We start from the raw sequence: 23310 nt of genomic DNA, 5'->3' as shown, positions 1-23310 counted from the left end.
CAGCGATGCCACCAACCATCTCATCCTCTGTCGTCCCCATTCTCTTCCTGCCTTCAATCTTTCCAAGCACTGGGGTCTTTTCCAACGAGTGAGTTCTTTGCATCATGCGGCCAAAGTATTGGAGATTCAGCTTCAGCACCATTCTTTCCAATGAATATTCAGGATTGATTTCTTTTAGGATGGACTGGTTTGATTTCTTTGTAGTCCAAGGGACTCTCAAGAGTCTTTTCTAATACCACAGTTAAAAGCATAAATTATTTGGCACTCAGCTTTCTTGATAGTCCAACTCTCACCTACATACATGACTACTGGAAGAACCATAGCTTTGACTAGATGGACCTCTGTTGGCAAAGTAATGTCTCTGCTTTTTAATATGCTGTCTAGGTTGGTCATAACTTCTTCCAAGGAGCAAGTGTCTTAATTTCATAGTTGCATGCACCATATGCAGTGATTTTGCAACCCTAGAATATAAAGTCTGTCACAGTTTCCATTATTTTCCGTTATTTGCCTGAAATGATGAGACTGGACGCCATGATCTTTGTTTTTGAATGTTGAGTTTTAAGCCAGCTGTTTCACTCTTCTCCTTCACTTTCATCAAGAGACTCTTTAGTTTCTCTTGGCTTTCTGCCATAAGAGTGGTTTCATTTGCATATCTAAAGTTATTGATATTTCTCCCTGCAATTTTGATTCCAGCTTGTGCTTCTTCCAGCCCAGCATTTCGCATGATGGACTTTGCATATAAGTTAAATAAGCAAGGTGACAATATATAGCCTTTACGTACTCCTTTCTCAATTTGGAACCAGTCCATTATTCCATGTCCAAATGATCAAATCATGTTCATTGTTCCAAATCATGCATACCTTAAATTAAATACAGAATACAAAGTATCTCTGTACTGTGATATTCAATAGGTAGTTACTAGCACGTGTAACTATTTAAATCAAAGTTAATTAAAATTATGTAAAATTAATAACAGATTTTCTTAGTTGCACTGGCCACATTTCATGGGTTTGATAGCAACTTTTAACTACCATATTGGAGCATTCAGATATAGACTTTGTATCATCACAGGAAGTTCTGCATAGCACTGCTCTAAAAAGTTTTGATAGAGAAATGGATGTGAGAAATACATGTGTCTGGAATTCTAGAAAAGTCATAATCATGCAATAATAAGGCATAGCATTCCCATTTCCCATATTAAAAAGTATAAATTCCAGCCATTTGCAATGTAAACTGTTATTCCCCAAAGAACATTTATACCAGTAAGATTCTAGTCACATTTTCAGTTAATCTATGTTTTTGCAACACCAATATAAAACTAAAAATATAATAGAAATAGGTAGCAAATTTCCATGATTTCTACACAAATTTGCATTAAATCCTTTAAAAGATCTGACTTACTTGGAATTAAGAATGTAACAGTGTGGGTTGGCTTTTCAAAATTTTTGAAATTTCTTCTAGTCTAAAGCCTAATTACCCTTCTAGCATACCCTACCTCCAAAATTGCTGTGAACTTTTTGTTTTTTAATCCAAGAAAGATCCATAAGATCATATTGAAATCACAAATTTATGTGCTTTGTCTCCCCTTTTCCAAAATCTAAAATTGTGCTAAGGTGATTTACTTTTTATTAATTTGTAGCCATTACAGCAAATTGGAAGATCGTGATGTATAATGATGGACCTCTGCCATTGTGTGGTCTAATTTTTGAATTTAGGTTTTTGGTATCTTGAAATCCAAATCCAAGTGTTTGACCTTTGGAAAATTGTTTTGTGAGTTAAGAAGATTCCATCCACATGCCAGAGAGGTCCGGCCTCAGCTGCTCTCAACTTTGTAGTCTTGTGAAGAAAGTGACAAGCTTGGGTGAGACAACATTTTGTTATCCTCCTTACAGAATTAGAAATCCCCCTATAAGACGGTGTGAATTGATACCAAGAAGCATTAGATCAGTTTAATAACTGAAGGAACTAAATTAACATTTAGGTGACTATTAATTCTTAATGACATAATACGTGACTAGTATTCAAAGAATGACCTTTTACCTCAGCTTTGGGGAAGAAATGCTGTTAATTGAAGGACTAGGATCACACCTAGTGCACATATATATAGTATTGTGAGTCTATATGGCTTTCCGATGGTTTCTATTGTTTCATAATCCTACTGCAGATTCCCAAATCTATGTATTAGGTTTAGAGAAGTGTTATATAATTCCAAGGGAGAAAGCCCATTTAGTGGATACAACATTTTTATTTGACCTTCCTCTAGCAGGCAAATAAGGGTAGCAGAGTCTTTCCCTCATTGTGAATTCCTAGAATATTTCGTGCCTGCATTTCAGAGTCCAGAATGATTTGCTGCTAACAACACTTTATCCTTCGGGGTATAACAGAGTCATTGCATCCCTAAAACTAAAGGGACCTTGCAGGTCCTGCTGTGGAACCTCCTACCTAGTGTAGTAGAGGGTTATCAAAGTCCGATCATTTTGGTACACCTGTTTTAACTTTCAATTAATTACATTGTACTTGAGGTAGAGATCTTTCTTCCTCTCCCTCTTTTTATCCTCCACTGCACATCTGATTGCAGAGCACTATGAGGACTGTGTGAAAGTGGATTTTCATTCAGATATTTCAAGATGAGTTTTATATGTGTTCAGTTCAGTTCAGTTCAGTTGTTCAGTCATGTCCGACACTTTGCAACCCCATGAATCACAGCACGCCAGGCCTCCCTGTCCATCACCCACTCCCGGAGTTCACTCAGGCTCACGTCCATCAAGTCGGTGATGCCATCCAGCCATCTCACCCTCTGTCCTCCCCTTTTCCTCCTGCCCCCAATCCCTCTCAGCATCAGAGTCTTTTCCAATGAGTCGACTCTTCACATGAGGTGGCCAAAGGACTGGAGTTTCAGCTTTAGCATCAGTCCTTCCAAAGAACACCCAGGGCTGATCTCCTTTAGAATGGGCTGGTTGGATCTCCTTGCAGTCCAAGGGACTCACAAGAGTCTTCTCCAACACCACAGTTCAAAAGCATCAATTCTTCGGTTCTCAGCTTTCTTCACAGTCCAACTCTCACATCCATACATGACCACAGGAAAAACCATAGCCTTGACTAGATGGACTTTTGCTGGCAAAGTAATGTCTCTGCTTTTGAATATCCTATCTAGGTTGGTCATAAATTTTCTTCCAAGGAGTAAGTGTCTTTTAATTTCATGGCTGCAGTCACCATCTGCAGTGATTTTGGAGCCCCCCAAGATAAAGTCTGACACTGTTTCCACCGTTTCCCCATCTATTTGCCATGAAATTAAGGGACCGGATGCCATGATCTTCGTTTTCTGAATGTTGAGCTTTAAGCCAACTTTTTCACTCTCGTCTTTCACTTTCATCAAGAGTCTTTTTAGTTCCTCTTCACTTTCTGCCATAAGGGTGGTGTCATCTGCATATCTGAGATTCTTGATATTTCTCCCTGCAATCTTGATTCCAGCTTGTTCTTCTTCCAGCCCAGTGTTTCTCATGATGTACTCTACATATAAGTTAAATAAGCAGGGTGACAATATCCAGCCTTGACATACTCCTTTTCCTATTTGGAACCAATCTATTGTTTCATGTCTAGTTCTAACTGTTGCTTCCTGACCTGCATACAGGTTTCTCAAGAGGCAGGTCAGGTGGTCTGGTATTTTCATCTCTTTCAAAATTTTCTACAGTTTATTGTGATCCACATAGTCAAAATGTATTACAGGGGTTCAAAATATATTATAATTATCCAATGAAAATAAACTCCCACTTTCTCTAACTTACATTTGTTGCTAAAAATGCAAATACCAGTTAAAATTATCCATGAGTTAGTATATTTTCTATTTCATCAAGGGGAAAATCTGTTCAATTTATACATTTGAAAACTGACCATAGTATCTAAAGATAAACATCATTGGAATATATCCTTTTTGAGGGGAAATTTTATTAATATAAAACTTTGAAAACAGAAAATAATCATTAAAATACTCTTTTACAACAAAGTTTTTATTTCTAAATTATATGAAGAAGTGTTTGTTGCCATGCTAGAATTCATAAAATCACTACCTCCTGCAAACAAAGCATGTAGTCTTTAACCCATGTAAACATAATTTTAAATCAATTAAAATTATATAAAATATGCAGTTGATAACAATAAGATATTTTGGATTTACATATAGAATTGTGATGTAAAATTTTTTAAGCTGTAGCACTACGCATAATTGAGATCCATTATGCAAATGAGTGTGGATTTATGATGAAAGCTTATTTCAAGCTAAAATGTTAGAACAAGAAATGATGTTAGAGGTCTCCAATTCTCCTCACCATAATGAAGAAAGAGAGGGACAGAAAAATTAAATGACTCATCCAAAGTCATAAATACTTAAAGGTAAATTAAAATATATATTTATTTATTTATTTTTGTCTTTACTGGGTCTTTGTTGCTGCAAGAGCTTTTGTCTAGTTGCAGTGAGCTGAGCAGGGGCTACACTAGTTGCAATGCACGGGCTTCTCAGTGCTGCAGAGCCAGGGCTCTAGGGCAAGTGGGCTTCAGTAGTTGCAGCAGGTGGGCTTCAGTAGTTGTGGCTCCCAGGTTCTACAACACAGGCCCAGTAGTTGTGGCACACAGGCTTAGTTGCTCCACAACATGTGGGATCTTCCCAGATAAGGGAACAAACCCGTATCAGTTGCATTGGCTGGTGGAATGTTTACCACTGAGCCACCAGGGAAGCCCTTAAAGTCAGTTAATACCAGAATTCAAGTCCAATTTTTTACTCCCATGGGATTAGATTTTTTTGCTTTCAGTGAGTATAGGAAAAACAATGCATTTGTTTGTTTTCTTTAGTTGAATAGTGACAACATTAATGATTGCAAACACATGTGGATCCCAGGAAGTAAATGCTTTACATATGGTAATTCATTTAGTCTTCACAATAAGACTATGGGTTAGATGCTGTTATTATATATATATATATATTTATATATATATATATATATATCTAATGAGACAGAATTTTTAAAAACTTGCACAAAGTTGCACAGCTAATAAGTGGTATGGATTCAAAAACATGCAATCCATCTCCATAGCTCATGGTGAAAACTCTTAAATAAGTGTTTGTTTCTATTTTTTCTTAATTTCATTGTATCAAGGCAATTTATATTTGGATATAATATTTTGATTTTGATTTTTAAGTCGGGAAACAAATGCTTGTCTCAATTTCCATATCAAACATACTTAACAATAGCTCTACACGAATGGTCTTGCCACAGTGTGAATCCCTGAATGATTTGTTTGAAATTGCTAATATTGGTCACTAAGACAGTAGCAAGAATGGAGCTTTATGGAGTCTTTTGGTTCATTCTGGTTATAGAAAACTTTTCATTTATTCTTAAAGCAAGAAGATCACACCAAAAGTATATTTTAACAATACTTCTATTCTTTTTGTAAACATGGTAGAATTAGCTATCAATGAATTATTTTTGCATACACTTAATAATGCCTAAGAAAAACTTATTTTACATTTCCTCATGAATATGGCCCATAACACAGAAATACAAATCCTGTTTTCTTCTAGGTTGTTTTAGTCTGTGAATTCAATTGCTACTTTGAAAGTAATGTTGGGTAAAATCTTGCCTTTTTAAAAATGGCATATTTTAATAATGACATGTTAGCTTATTGACAGCTGGGAAGGAAATAATTATAAGTAAATGAAAACAAAGCAGTATTATATAGTGGATATAGAAAATGTAAAATCCAATACTTTATGCACAAAAATGCCCATGTTAGTTTACCATTTTATATATAATAAATTCTAAAATTAGCATGATTGAACTTCCTCTACACATGAAATCTATTTGTCCATTTTTTCCTTTATTTTTTAAAATAAATTTATTTAATTGGAGGTTAATTACTTTACAATACTGTATTGGTTTTGCCACACATCAGCCTGAATCCACCCCAGGTATACACGTGTTCCCCATCCTGAGCCCCCCTCCCTTCTCCTCCCCGTACCATCATTTTTTTCCAAATAGAATTGAAAGACAATAAATTTGGGGACATCTGACTCCAAAGAAATAAGAATTTTAGAGAAAAAAGAGACTAGAAGCAAGACTAAATATTGTACAGAGAAACTGAATGATTCCATTTTCATTTCAGGAAAGGCTTTTCTCAGTTGAGTCTCTAAGCCCTGTCCAACTCTTTGTGACCCTATGGACTGCAGCACTCCAGGCCTCTCTGCCCATCAACAGCTCCCAGAGTTTACCCAAACTAGTGTCCATTGGGTTGGTGATACCATCCAACCATCGCATCCGCTGTCATCCCTTTCTCTTCCCGACTTCAGTCTTTCCCAGCATCAGGGTCTTTTCAAATGAGTCAGTTCTTTGCATCAGGTGGCCAAAGTATTGGAGCTTCAGCTTCAGCATCAGTTCTTCCAATGAATATTCAGGACTGATTTCCTTTAGGATGGACTGGTTGGATCTCTTTGCAGTCAAAGGGACACTCAAGAGTCTTCTCCAACCCCACAGTTCAAAGGCAGCAATGCTTTGGCACTCAGCTTTCTTTATAGTGCACTCTCACATCCATACATGATTACTGGAAAAAATCATAGCTTTGACTAGACAGACCTTTGTCAGAAAGTAATGTTTCTGCTTTTTAATATACTGTCTAGATTGGTCATAACTTTCCTTCCAAGGAGTAAGCATCTTTTAATTTCAAAGCTGCAGTCATCATCTGCAGTGATTTTGGAGCCCCCAAAAATAAAGTCTGCCATTCCTTCCACTGTTTCTCCATCTATTTGCCATGAAGTGATGGGATCAGATGTTATGACCTTAGTTTTCTGAATGTTGAACTTTAAGCCAACTTTTTCACTCTCCTCTTTCACTTTCATCATCAGGCTCTTCTTCACTTTCTGCCTTGAGGGTGGTGTCATCTGTATATCTGAGGTTATTGATATTTCTCCTGGCAATCTGGATTCCAGCTTGTGCTTCTTCCAGCCTAGCATTTCTCATGATGTACTCTGCATGTAAGTTAAATAAGCAGAGTGACAATATACAGCCTTGATGTACTCTTTTCCCTATTTGGAACCAGTTTGTTGTTACATGTCCAGTTCTAACTGTAGCTTCCTGGCCTGCATACAGATTTCTCAAGAGGAATGTTAGATGGTTTTGTATTCCCATCTCTTTCAGAATTTTCCAGTTTGTGATGATCCACACAGTTAAAGTCTTTGGCAGAGTCAATAAAGAAGAAATAGATGTTGTTGTGTTTTTTTTTTTTTTTCTGGAACTCCTTTGTTTTTTTCATGATCCAATAGATGTTGGCAATTTGATCTCTGGTTCTTCTGCCTTTTCTAAATCCAGCTTGAAAACTGGAGTCTTACCTTTCACATATCATTGAAGCCTGGCTTGGAGAATTTTGAGCATTACTTTACTAGCGTGTGAGATGAGTGCAATTTTTTTGTAGTTAAGCATTCCTTGGCATTGCTTTTCTTTGGGATTGTAGAAGGAAATTGCAACCCACTCCAGTACTCTTTCCTGGAAAATCCCATGGATGAAGGAGCCTGGTAGGCTGCAGTCTGTGGGGTCGCAAAGAGTTGGACATGATTGACTTTCCTTTCCTTTTCTTTGGGATTGCAATGGAAACTGATCTTTTCCAGTTCTGTGGCCCCTGCTGAGTTTTCCAAATTTACTGGCATAGTGAGTGCAGCACCTTCACAGCATCATCTTTTAGAATTTGAAGTAGCTCAGTTGGAATTCCATCACCTCCACTAGCTTTGTTCATAGTGATGCTACCTAAGGCCCACTTGACCTCACATTCCAGGATGTCTGGCTCTAGGTGGGTGATCACACCATCATGATTATCTTGGTGGTGAAGATATTTTTTGTATAGTTATACTGTGTATTCTTGCTACCTCTTCTTAATATTTTCTGCCCCTGTTAGGTCTATCCCATTTCTGTCCTTCATTGAGCCTGTCTTTGCATGAAATATTCTCATGATATCTCTAATTTTCCTGAAGAGATATCTAGTCTTTCCTATTCAGTTGTTTTCCTCTATTTCTTTGTGTTGATCACTGAGGAAGGCTTTCTTATCTTTCCTTGCTATTCTTTGGAACTCTGCATTCAAAGAAGTATATTTTTCCTTTTCTCCTTTGTTGTTCACTTCCCTTCTTTTCACAGATATTTGTAAGGCATCCTCAGACAGCCATTTTGCTTTTTGCATTTCTTTTCCTTGGGGATAATCTTGATACCTGTCTCCTGTACAATGTCACAAACCTCTGTCCATAGTTCATCAGGCACTCTGTCTATCAGATCTAGTCCCTTAAATCTATTTCTCACTTCCACTGTATGATCGTAAAGGATTTGATTTGGGTCATACCTGAATGGTCTAGTGGTTTTCCCTGCTTTCTTCAGTTTAAGTCTAAATTTGGAAATAAGGACTTCATGATCTGAGACAGTCAGCTCCCTGTCTTGATTTTGCTGACGCTATAGAGCTTCTCCATGTTTGGCCACAAAGAATATAATCAATCCTATTTTGGTGTTGACCTTCTGATGATGCCCATGTATAGAGTATTCTCTTGTTTTGTTGGAAGAGGGTATTTGCTATGACCAGTGCGTTCTCTTAGCAAAACTCTATTAGCCTTTGCCCTGCTTCATTCTGTATTCCAAGGCCAAATTTGCCTGTTCCTCCAGGTGTTTCTTGACTTCCTACTTTTGCATTCCAGTCCCCTATAATGAAAAGGACATCTTTCTTGGGTATTAGTTCTAGAAGGTCTTGTACATCTTCATAGAACCATTCAACTTCAGCTTCTTCAGCATTACTGGTCAGGGAATAGTTTGAGTTACCATGATATTGAATGGTTTTCCTTGGAGATGAATGGAGATCATTCTGTCGTTTTTGAGATTGCATCCAAGTACTGCATTTCAGACTCTTTTTTTTTTTTTTAATATGATGGCTACTCCATTTCGTCTAAGGGATTCTTGCTTACAATAGTAGGTAGATATAATGGTCATCTGATTTAAATTCACCCATTCCAGTCTATTTTATTTCTCACTAGTGGTTTAAATCAACTTCTCTCAGGTTTTAAACCAAATCACTTTCTTCATGTTTACAAATTTTGTCTTTTATTTATTAAATTATGTTTCTTTATTATAATGTATATATGTACATAAAAATTAAAAATCAGCAACATCTGTTAAGACTGTATCCAGCACTGTGGAGAACTTGGAGGTCAAGGATTAAATCGGCACAAAAATAGAAATATAAGAAAACATAATAGTCAATACAAGCTTGCATTGCATAATTCTCTACTGAAGTTAAGTGAAGTGAAAGTAACTCAGTCGTGTCAGACCTTTGCGACCCCATGGACTCTATAGTCCATGAAATTTTCCAGGCCAGAAAACTGGAGTGAGTAGCCTTTCCCTTCTCCAAGGGATCTTACCAACCCAGAGATCGAATCCAGGCCTCCCACATTGCAGGCAGATTCTTTACCAGCTGAGCCACCAGGGAAGCCTGGTTCTATATTATGCTATTTATAGTATGCATGAATTTCTGGTATTTTAAAGCAAGACAAACTTAAATAGAGGTCTATGTGGGATATTTGCACTATACCCTTCAGTTTCCTGTCTGGAGGTTTTGAAGAATTAATTATTTTTATCATGCATTATATTCTTCATATCTCTATAAGGACTATGATGGTGGTAAATCAGGAGAAAATAGTCAGTACCTCACACTACTATTGACTCTAAACAATATCCTAAAAACTATCAAAATGGGTAGTTGCATTGGTATATTACCTCTTCATAATTTTAGTGTATCAGATACAGTACATTTATTTATATAGTATTTCTCATAGGTGTTAGGGGGATCATATAATATTTTATGAAAATAATTGTCAGATAATTTTTATTTATAACTGTAAAACTGCACATTTTTTTTCCTCTCAGAGGATCTCAAGCATTTTGATTTTTAATTTAAACTGAGAGGAAATTTTACTGTTTCTGTTTGAATTAACAAGTTACCAATCTCTTAAAAATATTCACTATCTACTAGTTTCAAGATTTAATGTCATAAAACAGCATTCGTTACTAAATAATTCAATAATAAATTATACTGCATCATCTCAGTTTATCATTTTTTTGTCCTATGCCTATGAATTGGATACCCCAGCATGATTGCCACTTTCCTGGATGCATGCATAGCTCAAGACTATTTTCCTCTTGCTCTAAATTAGCACTGTCCAATAGAACTTTTTGTCATGGTAGAAATGTTCTATAACCAGCAGTGTCCAATAGTAGCCACATTTGCTTATTTGCCCTAGACACTTAAAATGTGCCTAGTAAAACTGAACAATTGAATTTTTAATTTGATTTTTATAGGTACATATGGCCAGGGTGACTATACTAAATTGCATATTTCCAGGTGCTTAGGAAGAAAAGTTATGACCAACCTAGATAGCATATTCAAAAACAGAGACATTACTTTGCTGACTAAGGTCCATCTAGTCAAGGCTATGGTTTTTCCAGTAGTCATGTATGGATGTGAGAGTTGGACTGTGAAGAAGGCTGAGCACTGAAGAATTGATGCTTTTGAACTGTGGTGTTGGAGAAGACTCTTGAGAATCCCTTGGACTGCAAGGAGATCCAACCAGTCCATTCTGAAGGAAATCAACCCTGGGATTTCTTTGGAAGGAATGATGCTAAAGCTGAAACTCCAGTACTTTGGCCACCTCATGGGAAGAGTTGAGTCATTGGAAAAGACTCTGATGCTGGGAGGGATTGGGGGCAAGAGGAGAAGGGGATGACAGAAAATGAGATTGCTGGATGGCATCACTGACTCGATGGACGCGAGCCTGAGTGAACTCCGGGAGTTGGTGATGGATAGGGAGGCCTGGCGTGCTGCGATTCATGGGGTCACAAAGAGTCGGACACGACTGAGCGACTGAACTGAACTGAACTGATGGTCTAAATATGACTATACAGTGGAAAATGTACTTCTTTGACTTTTGAGAGTCTAATCATCTTTTCTTCTCTAAAGTTTTATTCTTGTGCCATCTATGAGATCAAATCCTGATACAAAGCAATTTTGTCTTGAATATTACTGGCCTTCATTTTCCAGGGTTGTCAGTTTATAAGAAGAATTAATGCAGCATGTGATCACAATTTCCTAGAGTGAGTGTCTGTTTTACAAGTCGCAAATATTTCTCATCATGATAGCTCATTCCATCATCTCCATTAAGGTATTGAATACCTTTGCAAAGGATAAATAATTTTCAATATTTCAAATATTTCTTAGAATATTTCTTATTAAGTAAATGTGAGAACACTGTTATACATTATCATCTGTTCAGAAATTGTGAGCTATCTAAAATAATAGAATGACCATTTTTCACCTATTTCATACCCTATTTCAGTTGAAATCATCCTAATGTAAGTTGTAATTCTAAAAACCAAACTTTTTGTTGTTGTTGTTGTTTTTGGGGGGCGTAAAATATAGGTCTTCCCTTGTAGCTCAGTCGGTAAAGAATTTGCTTGCAGTGCAGGAGACCCGGGTTCGATTCCTGGGTTGGGAAGATCCCCTGGAGAAGGAAATGGCAACCCACTCCAGTATCCTTACCTGGGAAATCTCATGGACAGAGGAACCTGGTGGACTGCAGTCCATGGGGTCACAGAGTTGGGCATGATTGAGCGACTAACACACAAAGTAATACAAATAATTTGAACCTCAGGTGATACCTAACAGGAAGAATTATGTCTTTATGTACATTCTTTGGCACACTTTTCCAAAATCAATGTGAAATGTATTTTCCAGAAGATTAAGTTTTTCTTTTTTTGCAGACCTTCATAAATAAGCAAAGTTAATTATGTTCTTCATAAGCAGGGAAAGAGCTAAACTAAAAAAAAAAATGGTTATAGAAACAATTCTTTTATGAAAATGGGGTTGACCCTACAATATAAGTTTCTTGTACAAATTAAGAACTGGCAGGAAGTAGTGTTTAATTCATAAATGCTAATTCTATTTTTAAAGCCAGAATTCTGTATGATTATTGTTCTGCCCCAAATTAAATGCATTAAAGTGTGCCTTGTGTATGTCTCATTTAGGGGTTCAAATATTTTTCTACCCATTGATTCATTGATGTTGTCATTTTAAACTTGTCATCCAATTTGTTTGAGTTTTAAAGTGAAACAAAATGAAAATCTCAGTATGAATATTAAAATATGTATAAGGGAATAAGAATTAAAAAGAGAAGGGAATTTGGCTGAACTTTTAGACTGAGGTACTTGTTATTAAGTAGTTGATTAACCAAATAGCAAGACTGACTTTTTAAAAGTTGCTGTGTCATTTTTGCTTAGTGGTCTATGAAGTGTAGCCACTGATTGAGGGTTTATGTCACCCCAAAATCATCTTACCAGGAAAAGCTTCTTTTCCTATCTGGGTGAATGAATGCAGCTATTAAGGATGAAAGTCATCTTTTTGTTCCTTGGAACAATAGGTTGATAGTTACCATTCATTTTCCTATAACTGATATCTTACCTTGATTCATTTTTCAGACTATCAACTGGAATCTTGTTTCCAAAACCATTTCTAAGATTCTGGTGGTATATCTCATCTGGTTTTAACTGTTGAAGTTATTGCATCATGATTTTGATAAATTAGAAGCTAACACAAATAGAAAATATACCAAATCATCACTTTTTTTTCTGATTAGACCTATACTGATTTATTATTAGTTTCTGATGATAGGAATTAATAAAAGCATTCACTTAGCCTTATATATCTAAAAATCAAAATAGATTCTTCAATAAATTCTCAGTGAAGTCAGAAATTTATCCCATTTATTTACCTTCTTTAAACATGACCATTTAGAGGATCTCTAGAGTGTGAAATTGCCACCTATTCAATATAAATATTTAATACAGAAATAAATCATATTCATAAAAATAATATGGTTGGTATAAAGATTAAAAGAAATAACTGATTTGAAACTACTTAGAGAAATTAAAATACTATACCAAATGGAGATTATCCTTTTATCCTCAGTGAATCTAGGAATTATTTGTTATGATAACACATTACTTACAGACCAAACATATTAAAGTAATTGCTAGGTACTGAAGTAATCATGGTTAAATTCACTTCAAGGTGATAAATCAAATCCCTTATGATTATACAGTGGAAGTGACAAATAGATTCAAGAGATTAGATCTGTTAGACAGAGTGCCTGAAGAACTATGGACAGAGGTTAATGACATTGTACAGGAGACAGGGATCAAGACCATCCCAAAGGAAAAGAAATGCAAAAGGCAAAATGTTTGTCTAATGAGGCATTACAAATAGCTGAGAAAAGAAGAGAAGCAAAAGGCAAAGGAGAAAAAGAAAGATATACCCACTTGAATGCAGAGTTCTAAAGAATAGCACAGAGATAAGAAAGCCTTTCTCAGTGCTCAATGCAAAGAGAGAGCAGAAAACAATAGAATGGGAAAGACTAGAGATCTCTTCAAAAAAATTAGAGATACCAAGGGAACTTTTCATGCAAAGATGGGCTCAGTAAAGGACAGAAATGGAATGGACCTAACAGAAGCAGAAGATATTAAGAAGAGGTGGCAAGAATACACAGAAGAACTGTACAAAAAAGATCTTCATGACCCAGATAACCACGATGGTGTGATCCCTCACCTAGAGCCAGACATCTTGGAATGTGAAGTCAAATAGGCCTTAGGAAGCATCATTATGAACAAAGCTAGTGGAGGTGATGGAATTCCAGTTGAGCTATTTCAAGACCTAAAAGATGATGCTGTGAAAGTGCTGCACTCAATATGCCAGTAAATTTGGAAAACTCAGCAGTGGCTACAGGACTGGAAAAGATCTGTTTTCATTCCAATCCCAAAGAAAGGTAATGCCAAAGAATGCTCAAACTACCACACAATTGCACTCATCTCGCACACTGGCAAAGTAATGCTCAAAATTCTCCAAGCCAGACTTCAACAGTATGTGAACAAAGAACTACCAGATGTTCAAGCTGGTTTTAGAAAAGGCAGAGGAACCAGAGATTACATTTCCAACATCCTTTTGGATCACTGAAAAAGCAAGAGAATTCTGGAAAAACATCTACTTCTGCTTTATTGACTACACCAAAGCTTTTGACTGTTGTGTATCACCAGACCACTTGACCTGCCTCCTGAGAAGTTTGTATGCAGGTCAAGAAGCAACAGTTAGATCTAGACATGAAAAAAACAGGTACATTCCAAATAGGGAAAGGAGTATGCAAGGCTGTATATTGTTACTCTGCTCATTTAACTTATATGCAGAGCACATAATGTGAAATGCCAAGCTGGATGAAGCACTAGCTGGAATCAAGATTGCTGTGAGAAATGTCAATAACCTCAGATATGCAGATGACACCACCCTTATGGCAGAAAGTGAAGAAGAACTAAAAAGCCTCTTGATGAAAGTGAAAGAGGATAGTAAAAATGTTGACTTAAAACTCAACATTCAGAAAACTAAGATTATGGCATCTGGTCCCATCACACTGTGGCTAATAGATGGGGAAACAGTGGAAACAGTGAGAGAGTTTATGTTTTGGGGCTCCAAAATCACTGCAGATGGTGACTGCAGACATGAAATTAAAAGACGCTTGCTCCTTGGAAGAAAAGCTATGACCAACCTAGACAGCATATTAAAAAGCAGAGACATTACTTTACCAACAAAGGTCCGTCTAGTCAAAGCTATGGTTTTTCCAGTAGTCATGTATGGATGTGAGAGTTGGACTATAAAAAAAGCTGAGCACAGAAGAATTGATGCTTTTGAACTGTGGTGTTGGTGAAGACTCTTGTGAGTGCCTTGGACTGCAAGGCGATCCAACCAGTCAATCCTAAAGGAAATCAGTCCTGAATATTCATTGGAAGGATTGATACTGAAGCTGAAACTCCAGTATTTGGCCACCTGATGCAAAGGACTGTCTCATTGGAAAAGACCCTGATTCCAGGAAAGACTAAAGGCAGGAGGAGAAGGGGACAACAAAAAATGAGATGGTTGGGTGGCATCAGTGACGCGATGGACATGAGTTTGAGCAAGCTTCAGGCTTTACTGATGGGACAGGGATGCCTGGCGTGCTGCAGTCCATTGGGTCACAAAGAATCGGACACGACTGAGAGACTGAACTGAACTGAACTGAACAAGGTGACAAAAGGATATATGATGATGAGCAACAATTATATTTTTGCCAAATGAAATAGGTCTCTTGCTTGATTAATCTGCAATGTCATTTTTCAAATGCTCCCTAAATCATGTTTAAAAATCCAGAAAAATTAATATAAAAGAGCAACCTTCACAAATTGTCTTATAAGTGATTTTTGAGCACCGATTATTAACAGATTTGAAGCCCTATTAGAGAACACTGCACTAACTGTTGTGGAATATTAGTGTTAATCTTTCAGTTATTTCTGACTCTTTGTGACCCCATAGAATGAAAAGAACATAAACATGTTGTATATTTATTTATTTTAAAAAAGTTTTAGCAGCACCACATGTATGCGGGGATCTTAGTTTCCTCACCATGGGTCAAACCCATGTGCCCTGCAGTGGAAGCATGTAATCTTAACCACTGTACTGCCAAGCACATCCCTGATAAAACATAAACTTTTTTTTAGAAGAAAGAAACACTGATGGAATCCTTCTTGGACATTAGACCCATACAAATGTACCATAAATGAGTCCTTTGTGGAGTAAAATTTAATAAAAATATCAGTTTTATAGAATTAAATTACCTTACTAAATCTTTCATTTTGACATTTCAAGTTTCAGAGTACATAGGAAATAGTCATGTAAAATAGGACACCCAGTGCACTTACCCCACTCTACTTGTAGTCAATCCCTTTGAAAGTATTTGAGTTTATCAGTTGCTCCCATTTGTCTTTCTCCAGATGTGGTTACTCCTCTTGAAATGTCCTACATGGCTTCCTGTCAACCTGAAGAAATACATTATTGTTTTCCCAGTCTGTGAAAGAAGCTTTGTGTATGAGAACAAGAATGTGGAAGCAACTATATAATATATTATGGTTGCTCAATTTTCTATTTTTAATGTCATGAGACATTATAGTAATTACAGTGATGAGAGCCAAGTGGAGTTAGGATAATGTGCAACATACATATTTCTTATTTTCATATAATACTTAAATTTGTACTATTTTTTTAACAATTTGTTGTTGTAGCATGTAAGACACTCATTCATATAGAATTACTTCAAATGTGTGTGTGTATGTGTGTGTGTTAGTCGCTCAGTCGTTTCTGACTCTTTGTGACCCCATGGACAACAGCCCGCCAGGATCCTCTGTCCTTGGAATTCTCGAGTCAAGAATACTGGAGTGGTTAGCCATTTCCCTTTCCAGGGAATCTTCCAGACCCAGGGATCGAACCCTGGTCTCCTGCATTGCAGGCAGATTCTTTACTGTCTGAGCTACCAGGAAAGCTCCAGCACCACGTTGAAGGAAAATGTAATAAGCATGTCAGGGAAATCATGCAGTGGAATTCTTCTGACAAACTATTTGAATACTACTTTTATGGCTTGAAGTCTCTAGAACTGCATATAGTAAATACTTAGTTCCCCTATCTATTTACTTTTTTTTTTTTTTACTCCAAATGCTCAGAGACTATAAAATAAACTTTCATTTTTGCTTTCCATATTTTAAAATTTCAGAGTTGCTTATTTGTTTTATTTGCTTTCTCTGATTGTCATGATTCTGTCCAACTTCGACTGTTGCCTACCTAATCACTATATTGCCCGTAGAAACAGTACTTAAATAATGTTGGCACTACTGAAACTTGTAGAAAATTTTAATTCTCTGTAACTGCTTTCATTGTACCCCCCTTATCAGTTTCCAAACTAACAGTAGACTATAATAGCAGGATGTGGATGTGGGAGCATGGTAAAGAACTTTAATGTTATCTTATAGTTGTTCATGGAAGAGGGAAAATTAGAGCCAACTAAAGGTTATGTGTAGGCTCCCCTAGTGGCTCAGCAGTAAAGAATCCTCCTGCCAGTGCAGGAGGCTCAGGTTCAATCCTTGGGTCAGGAAGATCCCCGGGAGATGGAAATAGCAACCCACTCCAGTATCCTTAACTGGAAAATCCCATGGACAGAGGAGCCTGGTGGGCTACAGTCTATGGACCCCCAATGAATCCAACACTAGCAACTAAACAACAGCACCAACAAAGGTATGTGCATAGCAATCTTTACCCTGAATATCTGAGTTAAATTCATCATGCTTCCATAAAGTTAAACAATGCTCTATCCATATTTATTAGCTACATTTCTGTACTGGTCATTAAAAAAATTAAACTCAGCATTTTAAAAGAAACTTCAAAAAATTTACATATAAATTTATTTATTTTAATTGGAGGTTAATTACTTTACAATATTGTATTGGTTTTGCCATACATCAACATGAATCTGCCACAGGTATACACGTGTTCCCCATCCTGAACCCCCCTCCTGCCTCCCTCCCTGTACCATCCCTCTGGGTCGTCTCAAACATAACAATACATTTTCAAGTGGTAAATGCAAGGGTTTGAATCAAATTCTGGAGATTGAGGTAATTTTCATGCATATTTATATCATGCACGTTTACATCCTGATAGAGGCAGAGTAAACTTTGTTATACACTCAAAAATGGTCTAGAATATTTGTATTATCAAGTATCTTCTGTAAGGGCAGAGGATTCTGCTTGTTTTGCTCACTGATTTATTCTCAGTGCCTACAACAGTGCCTGATATATACAAACTCCTTAAAAATATCTGTTGAACATGTGACTACACCTTCATGAAAGTAATTACTAACTGGATAGTAACTATTCCTTCTAGGTTTTCAATATATATTTTCGGCTAAATTTTAGAAATTGAAGTATCTTTTTTTTCCAATGTATTTCTCTGTTTTTCAAAACCTCTGAGAGAATTTCAAGTGATGAAACACATTTTAAAATGTTTTATTTGATGCTATTATTAAAAATAGAATAGAACATATTTCGAATGGATTGCAATAACAGGACTGCTTAGAATTAGGTCACTTTTTTAATCCTCTTTCTTGTGTAGAGATTGTAACATGCATGCAATGCTTAAAAAAAAAAGATCTATAGTATTCTCCTGCCAGTTGTAATACCTAAGGGTAAGATAAGAATAGAGTGGTAGTTTTAATTCTTATTGTAACCGCTCTATTTGTATTTTTGCTTATGTTTGCATGGTATTTATAAAATCACACACAGACACTCAATTTTTTTAGATGTTCTAGCTTCACAGTAGGACACATGTATATGTATGCATATTGACTCATAGTAAGCAAAAATGGGGTGTTTCTATTCTCTCACATTCATAGAGGAGTGTAAAGCCAATAATTCACAAGAGAATGAGTTGAAAAGGTTTCCATATTATGTAATCCCAGTGCTCATCATTGAGCAAATTATTCTAAAAATACCACAGGCAATAGTCTTTTTGCGTTGTTTACTAGGATGGAAAATGTCTTCAGTGTTAGCATTACTCACTATGATACTTAATTTTTAAAAAATGACACTAGCTCTTTAACATAGGAAAGTGGTTGGACCCATGATATATAATTTTTAAATTCTGTGATAAAAATTTATAAAATGAGATGCTTCAGATCTATTTACCTCATTACTTGGTTCTGTTCATGACCCAAACTATCTCAATGATTGCAACAAATGCATTTATTCTGTTACTGATTGCAAATGGGAAGGTTTCTTTTCCCCACTTTTGTCCTCAGGCCTGTCAATATGCATATTTTCTAAAATCATTTAATGTAATACATTGTCTGGCATAATCAGATGATAATATCCATAGCAAGTTATTTATATCATTTCATGATGTTTTTAGAACAATAATTAAAAGGTTTTGTAAATTTTAAATTGGTTATCAACTACCAATGAAAACTGAGAATTCCTTAATTAGATACCTTTGTGCATTAATAGTTTTCTCTAACTATTTTTTATTTTTTTTAATTTTTAACAGATTTTTTAAATGACCATCTGTCATCTGATTCTTTAAAACTTTGGAATGAATTAATACCTATATTAATCCATACTTAATTATAAAAATATAATGTCCTACAGGGTTTAGAGCAGTGTAATACAAATTTCTTTTTGTGTTTATAGAACATATCATTGATACATACAAATAACATCCAGAAGCATATTATGATGTATCATGATACTAGATATTAAAACATATTTAATATACCCAATTGAGACTGTATCCAATAAAATTGAGAATAGGAATTGAGAATTAATACAGGAAATTGAAGAGAAATTTGCAAATTACAAAGAAATAAAAATTCCTGTTTGAACATTTTCAGAACTAAACTGAAATAAAATGGCAAGTTTTAGGAAATGAAATTAATAAACAAGGAGAGGCAAAACAGCCAGAGAGATATTGTTTTTGGACTCTCTTTTAACTTGACAAAATCTTTTAAAATGCCCTTCTTATTTCTAAACCCTAGTCAAGCTGTTTATTTTAGTTGGGTAATTTTTATGTTGCAGAGTCAGACACAACTTAGTGACTGAAAAACAACAACAATTATGTCAGTTTGTAGATGTGAAAACCCATTTTTACATGGACTACTTCATGCAAACTATAAACAAATTCTGTGAGTTGGTATGTCTTATATTCCACTTCTCTCACTGAATGTTCAGATGCTAACAAATCATAAATATACAAATTTAAACTGGTGATATAGCTTTTGTTTCAGTATCTCCAACTATATGGAATTCAATCTTTCCTGAAAATCATTCTTTTTCTGGAATTAATAGACAGCTCTTCATGTTGATCTGAAAGTTGCCTCCTTGTAATTTTATACCAGATCTTGTTCCTCTCATTCAAAGACAACTTTAATCCCTTTTTCACACAATTGTTCTTCCCATGTTTACACATTCGCCATATTAAACCCTCTCTCTCTGAAAAGACATTTCTTCTTTAATCCAAACTTCCTAATCTAGATCTATATTTACATTTTGATGCCCAGAGCTGAACACGTGGAATATTGCATAAAACATTGATTTCACATGTAAGAACTGCATTTGAAAGCCACATTGTAACAAAGAGTAAATGAGGATATTTTTGTTGTTAGTGACAAATATCCCTTTATTTTTCCTTAACTATTGAATGAAATGTTTTATTTTTATTACTTTTGACTATCTTTTTTTAAAAAATGTTTTTTTGTTTTGCTTTGAATTCAGCTTTATCTGATTTTATTTATTTTTTATATAAATTGATTTATTTTAATTGGATGTTAATTACTTTACAATTTTGTATGGGTTTTGCCATACATCAACATGAATCCACCACAGGTATACACATGTTCCCCATCCTGAACCCCGCTCCCTCTTCCCTCCCTATACCATCAATTATGCAGTCATTAAAAAGAATACATTTGAATCAGTTCTAATGAGGTGGATGAAACTGGAGCCTAAAATGGTTTATTTTTATTTGAAGGACAATTGTTTTACAACACTGCATTACTTTTATTCTATTTTTAATTTTTTAAAATTTATTTAAATTATTTTTAATATAAATTAATTTAATTGGAGGTTAATTACCTTACAATATGGTAGTGGTTTTTGCCATACTGCATTACTTTTAACTATCTTGTTATAACATTATCTTTTATATATTTTCTCAATGGTGAACACGTTTATAAATACTCTGGATCTCATATACTCAAGGTATCTTGCTTAGTTTATCTTTCATTTTAATGTAAAAATGCATAATATTAGAGTAAAAACAAATCTGTCAGTTTATTTAACGGAGTCTACTGTGCTATTATTTTCAGTTAGTGATTTGAATACTTGTAATTTTATTGAACTATAGTTGATTTACAAAGTTGTTTTATTAATTCCTGCTGTGCAGCAAAGTGATTCAATACATATACATATTCTCTTTCATATTCTTTTCCATTATGGTTTATTACAGGATATTGAATATAGTTCCCTGTGGTATACAGTAGGACCTTGTTATTTCATTTAATGATTTTAATTTAAAACTGAGCATTTAGTTAACTACATTTAGTACTTGGCTTTAATTTCTTCTTCCTCTTCCTGTTTCTTTTCTTTTCCCTTTGACAGTTCTCCGTGGGGGATACAAAAAACACCCTAGTGCAACCCTGCCTGGTATGGACTTGTTGTCCGGGACGTATATATTTGCGGTTCTGTTAGCATGTGTCGTGTTTCAGTCTGGCGCCCAGGAGAAGAACTACACCATTCGGGAAGAAATGCCAGAAAACGTCCTCATAGGCGACTTGCTGAAAGACCTCAACTTGTCACTAATTCCAGACAAGTCTTTAACAACTCCTATGCAGTTCAAATTGGTATACAAGACTGGAGATGTGCCACTGATTCGAATTGAAGAGGGCACAGGTGAGATCTTCACTACTGGAGCTCGCATTGATCGTGAGAAATTGTGTGCTGGCATCATAGTGGACACCCGCTGCTTTTATGAAGTGGAGGTTGCCGTTCTGCCGGATGAAATATTTAGATTGGTGAAAATACGTTTTCTGATAGAAGACATAAATGATAATGCACCATTATTCCCTGCAACGGTTATCAATATATCAATTCCAGAGAACTCGGCTATAAACTCTCGATATGCTCTCCCAGCGGCCATTGATCCAGACACAGGAATAAACGGAGTTCAAAACTACCAACTAATTAAGGTGCGTTTTAAAAATACTTTGTTAAAGATAGCTCAATTTTTTAAACCATTTATCATTTATTTATTATTATTATTATTTTTACTTTACAATATTGTATTGGTTTTGCCATACTTCAACATGAATCCACCACGGGTGTACAGTACACATGTTCCCCATCCTGAACCCCCCTCCCACCTCCTTCCCCGTACCATCCCTCTGGGCCATCCCAGTGCACCAGCCCCAAGCATCCTGTTTCCTGCTTTTAAAGGGAAAAAAAGGTAATCTTAGTGTACTTCATACTTTGAATAATTCATCTCCACAATTATTCAAAGTTTAAAGCATAGCAGAGAAAATTTATCAATGCAGTTTTGCAATGGCATGGGGTTTAAGAATCATTTTAAGTATATTCATTTTCAAGCAATTGTTTGTCTATTATAGGAGTCAGACAAGGAGCTCAGCATTGCTGCTTACAAATTAATAACTTACCCAACATCTTACTTTTGATCTGTTTAGTCATTACTGTGCCTCAAACTTGGCCTAAACAAGCAAATCTAAGCATTAAGAAAGAATCCACAAAACCTATCAGTTTTTCTAAGTGATTATTTTAGACAGAAAGCTTTATCTTGTCATTTGAAAATAAATCTACTTTAGGGGTGAATAGAACTTTTTTATTACCAGCATTTCTACACTTACATAGTAATAACAAATATATTTCATGCTGATTTCAAGTCAAGGAAAGATCTTTAAGCATCTCTTGAATCACAAAATGATATTGAATTTTAGACACATGTTGTTAATGTTAAATGTTTTCATTTTGTTCTGAATCTTTGAAAACACAGAACATTCCTTTGCTATAAAGTTTTTTTTTTTTTAGCTAAAAAATTCCTTACTCTAAAGAACCTTTTTTGGTTTCATTTGGGCCTTGTAATGGGAAATGCAGAGGGAAGAATAGATGAAATATTTGATATTCTTTAAAATCGTGAAGAGGGAATGCATCTATCAAGTGAATGGGTGATTCCTTTTAGTTACCTATATGGTATATAGAGTAGCAGAAAACTCAGATTTGGGTATGTGAAATAATACATACCCAAGTAATACATACATAATCACTTGAATGATTTTGGCAAATGTGTAAAAGAACAAATATGCAGATATTATATAGACATGGTCAAGTGATTTTCAAAGTTTTATAAGCATTTTCTGACTATTCACTACCAGATTATGATTATCATGATGACCAATGTTAAAATTATTAAAAGAACATATAAATAAGATACTTTTATGTATATCATCTGAAGATTTTTGCTGATGCTGATATGTTGTGGAATATATTTATTTATAAATACATTCAGAAATCTAACTCTAGAGATCTTTTGAGTAATTTCAAGTGAAATGCAAATTTGTGTGTGAATTATAAGAAGTAAAAACTGAAAAAGAATGGATGTTACAAATGAGCATTTTTAGGTAAGGTCCCTGCAATGGTATCCCCTTATCTGATGAAATGGAAAAATATGCAGGAGTCAGAAAGATATAGATCACAATTCTGCACTTGCCATCAACCAGAAAAGCCACCTCCAGCTAATCTTTCTGACCTTTAGTTTCTCCAATCATAATATGAGGATGGTGCT

General features: G+C 35.4%; 1 protein-coding gene across 3 annotated transcripts in view; it reads left to right on the top strand.

Annotated features, from left to right (window-relative positions):
• The window catches only part of PCDH11X (protocadherin 11 X-linked), a 925502-nt gene that overhangs the window by 45061 nt on the left and 857131 nt on the right, over nucleotides 1–23310 (top strand). For all 3 annotated transcript variants that reach the window (XM_060407578.1, XM_027963067.2, XM_042242190.2), the window contains exon 2: nucleotides 21117–21703. In XM_060407578.1, coding sequence (XP_060263561.1) covers nucleotides 21164–21703 — 540 coding nt within the window. In that variant the 5' untranslated portion in view covers nucleotides 21117–21163. The remainder of the gene's footprint in view (nucleotides 1–21116; nucleotides 21704–23310) is intronic.

The sequence above is a fragment of the Ovis aries genome, chromosome X (genome assembly GCF_016772045.2).
Source record: "Ovis aries strain OAR_USU_Benz2616 breed Rambouillet chromosome X, ARS-UI_Ramb_v3.0, whole genome shotgun sequence".
Classification (NCBI taxonomy): Eukaryota; Metazoa; Chordata; class Mammalia; order Artiodactyla; family Bovidae; genus Ovis; species Ovis aries.
Note: the sequence above shows the minus strand (reverse complement) of the source record. Positions and strands in the feature narration are given on the sequence as shown.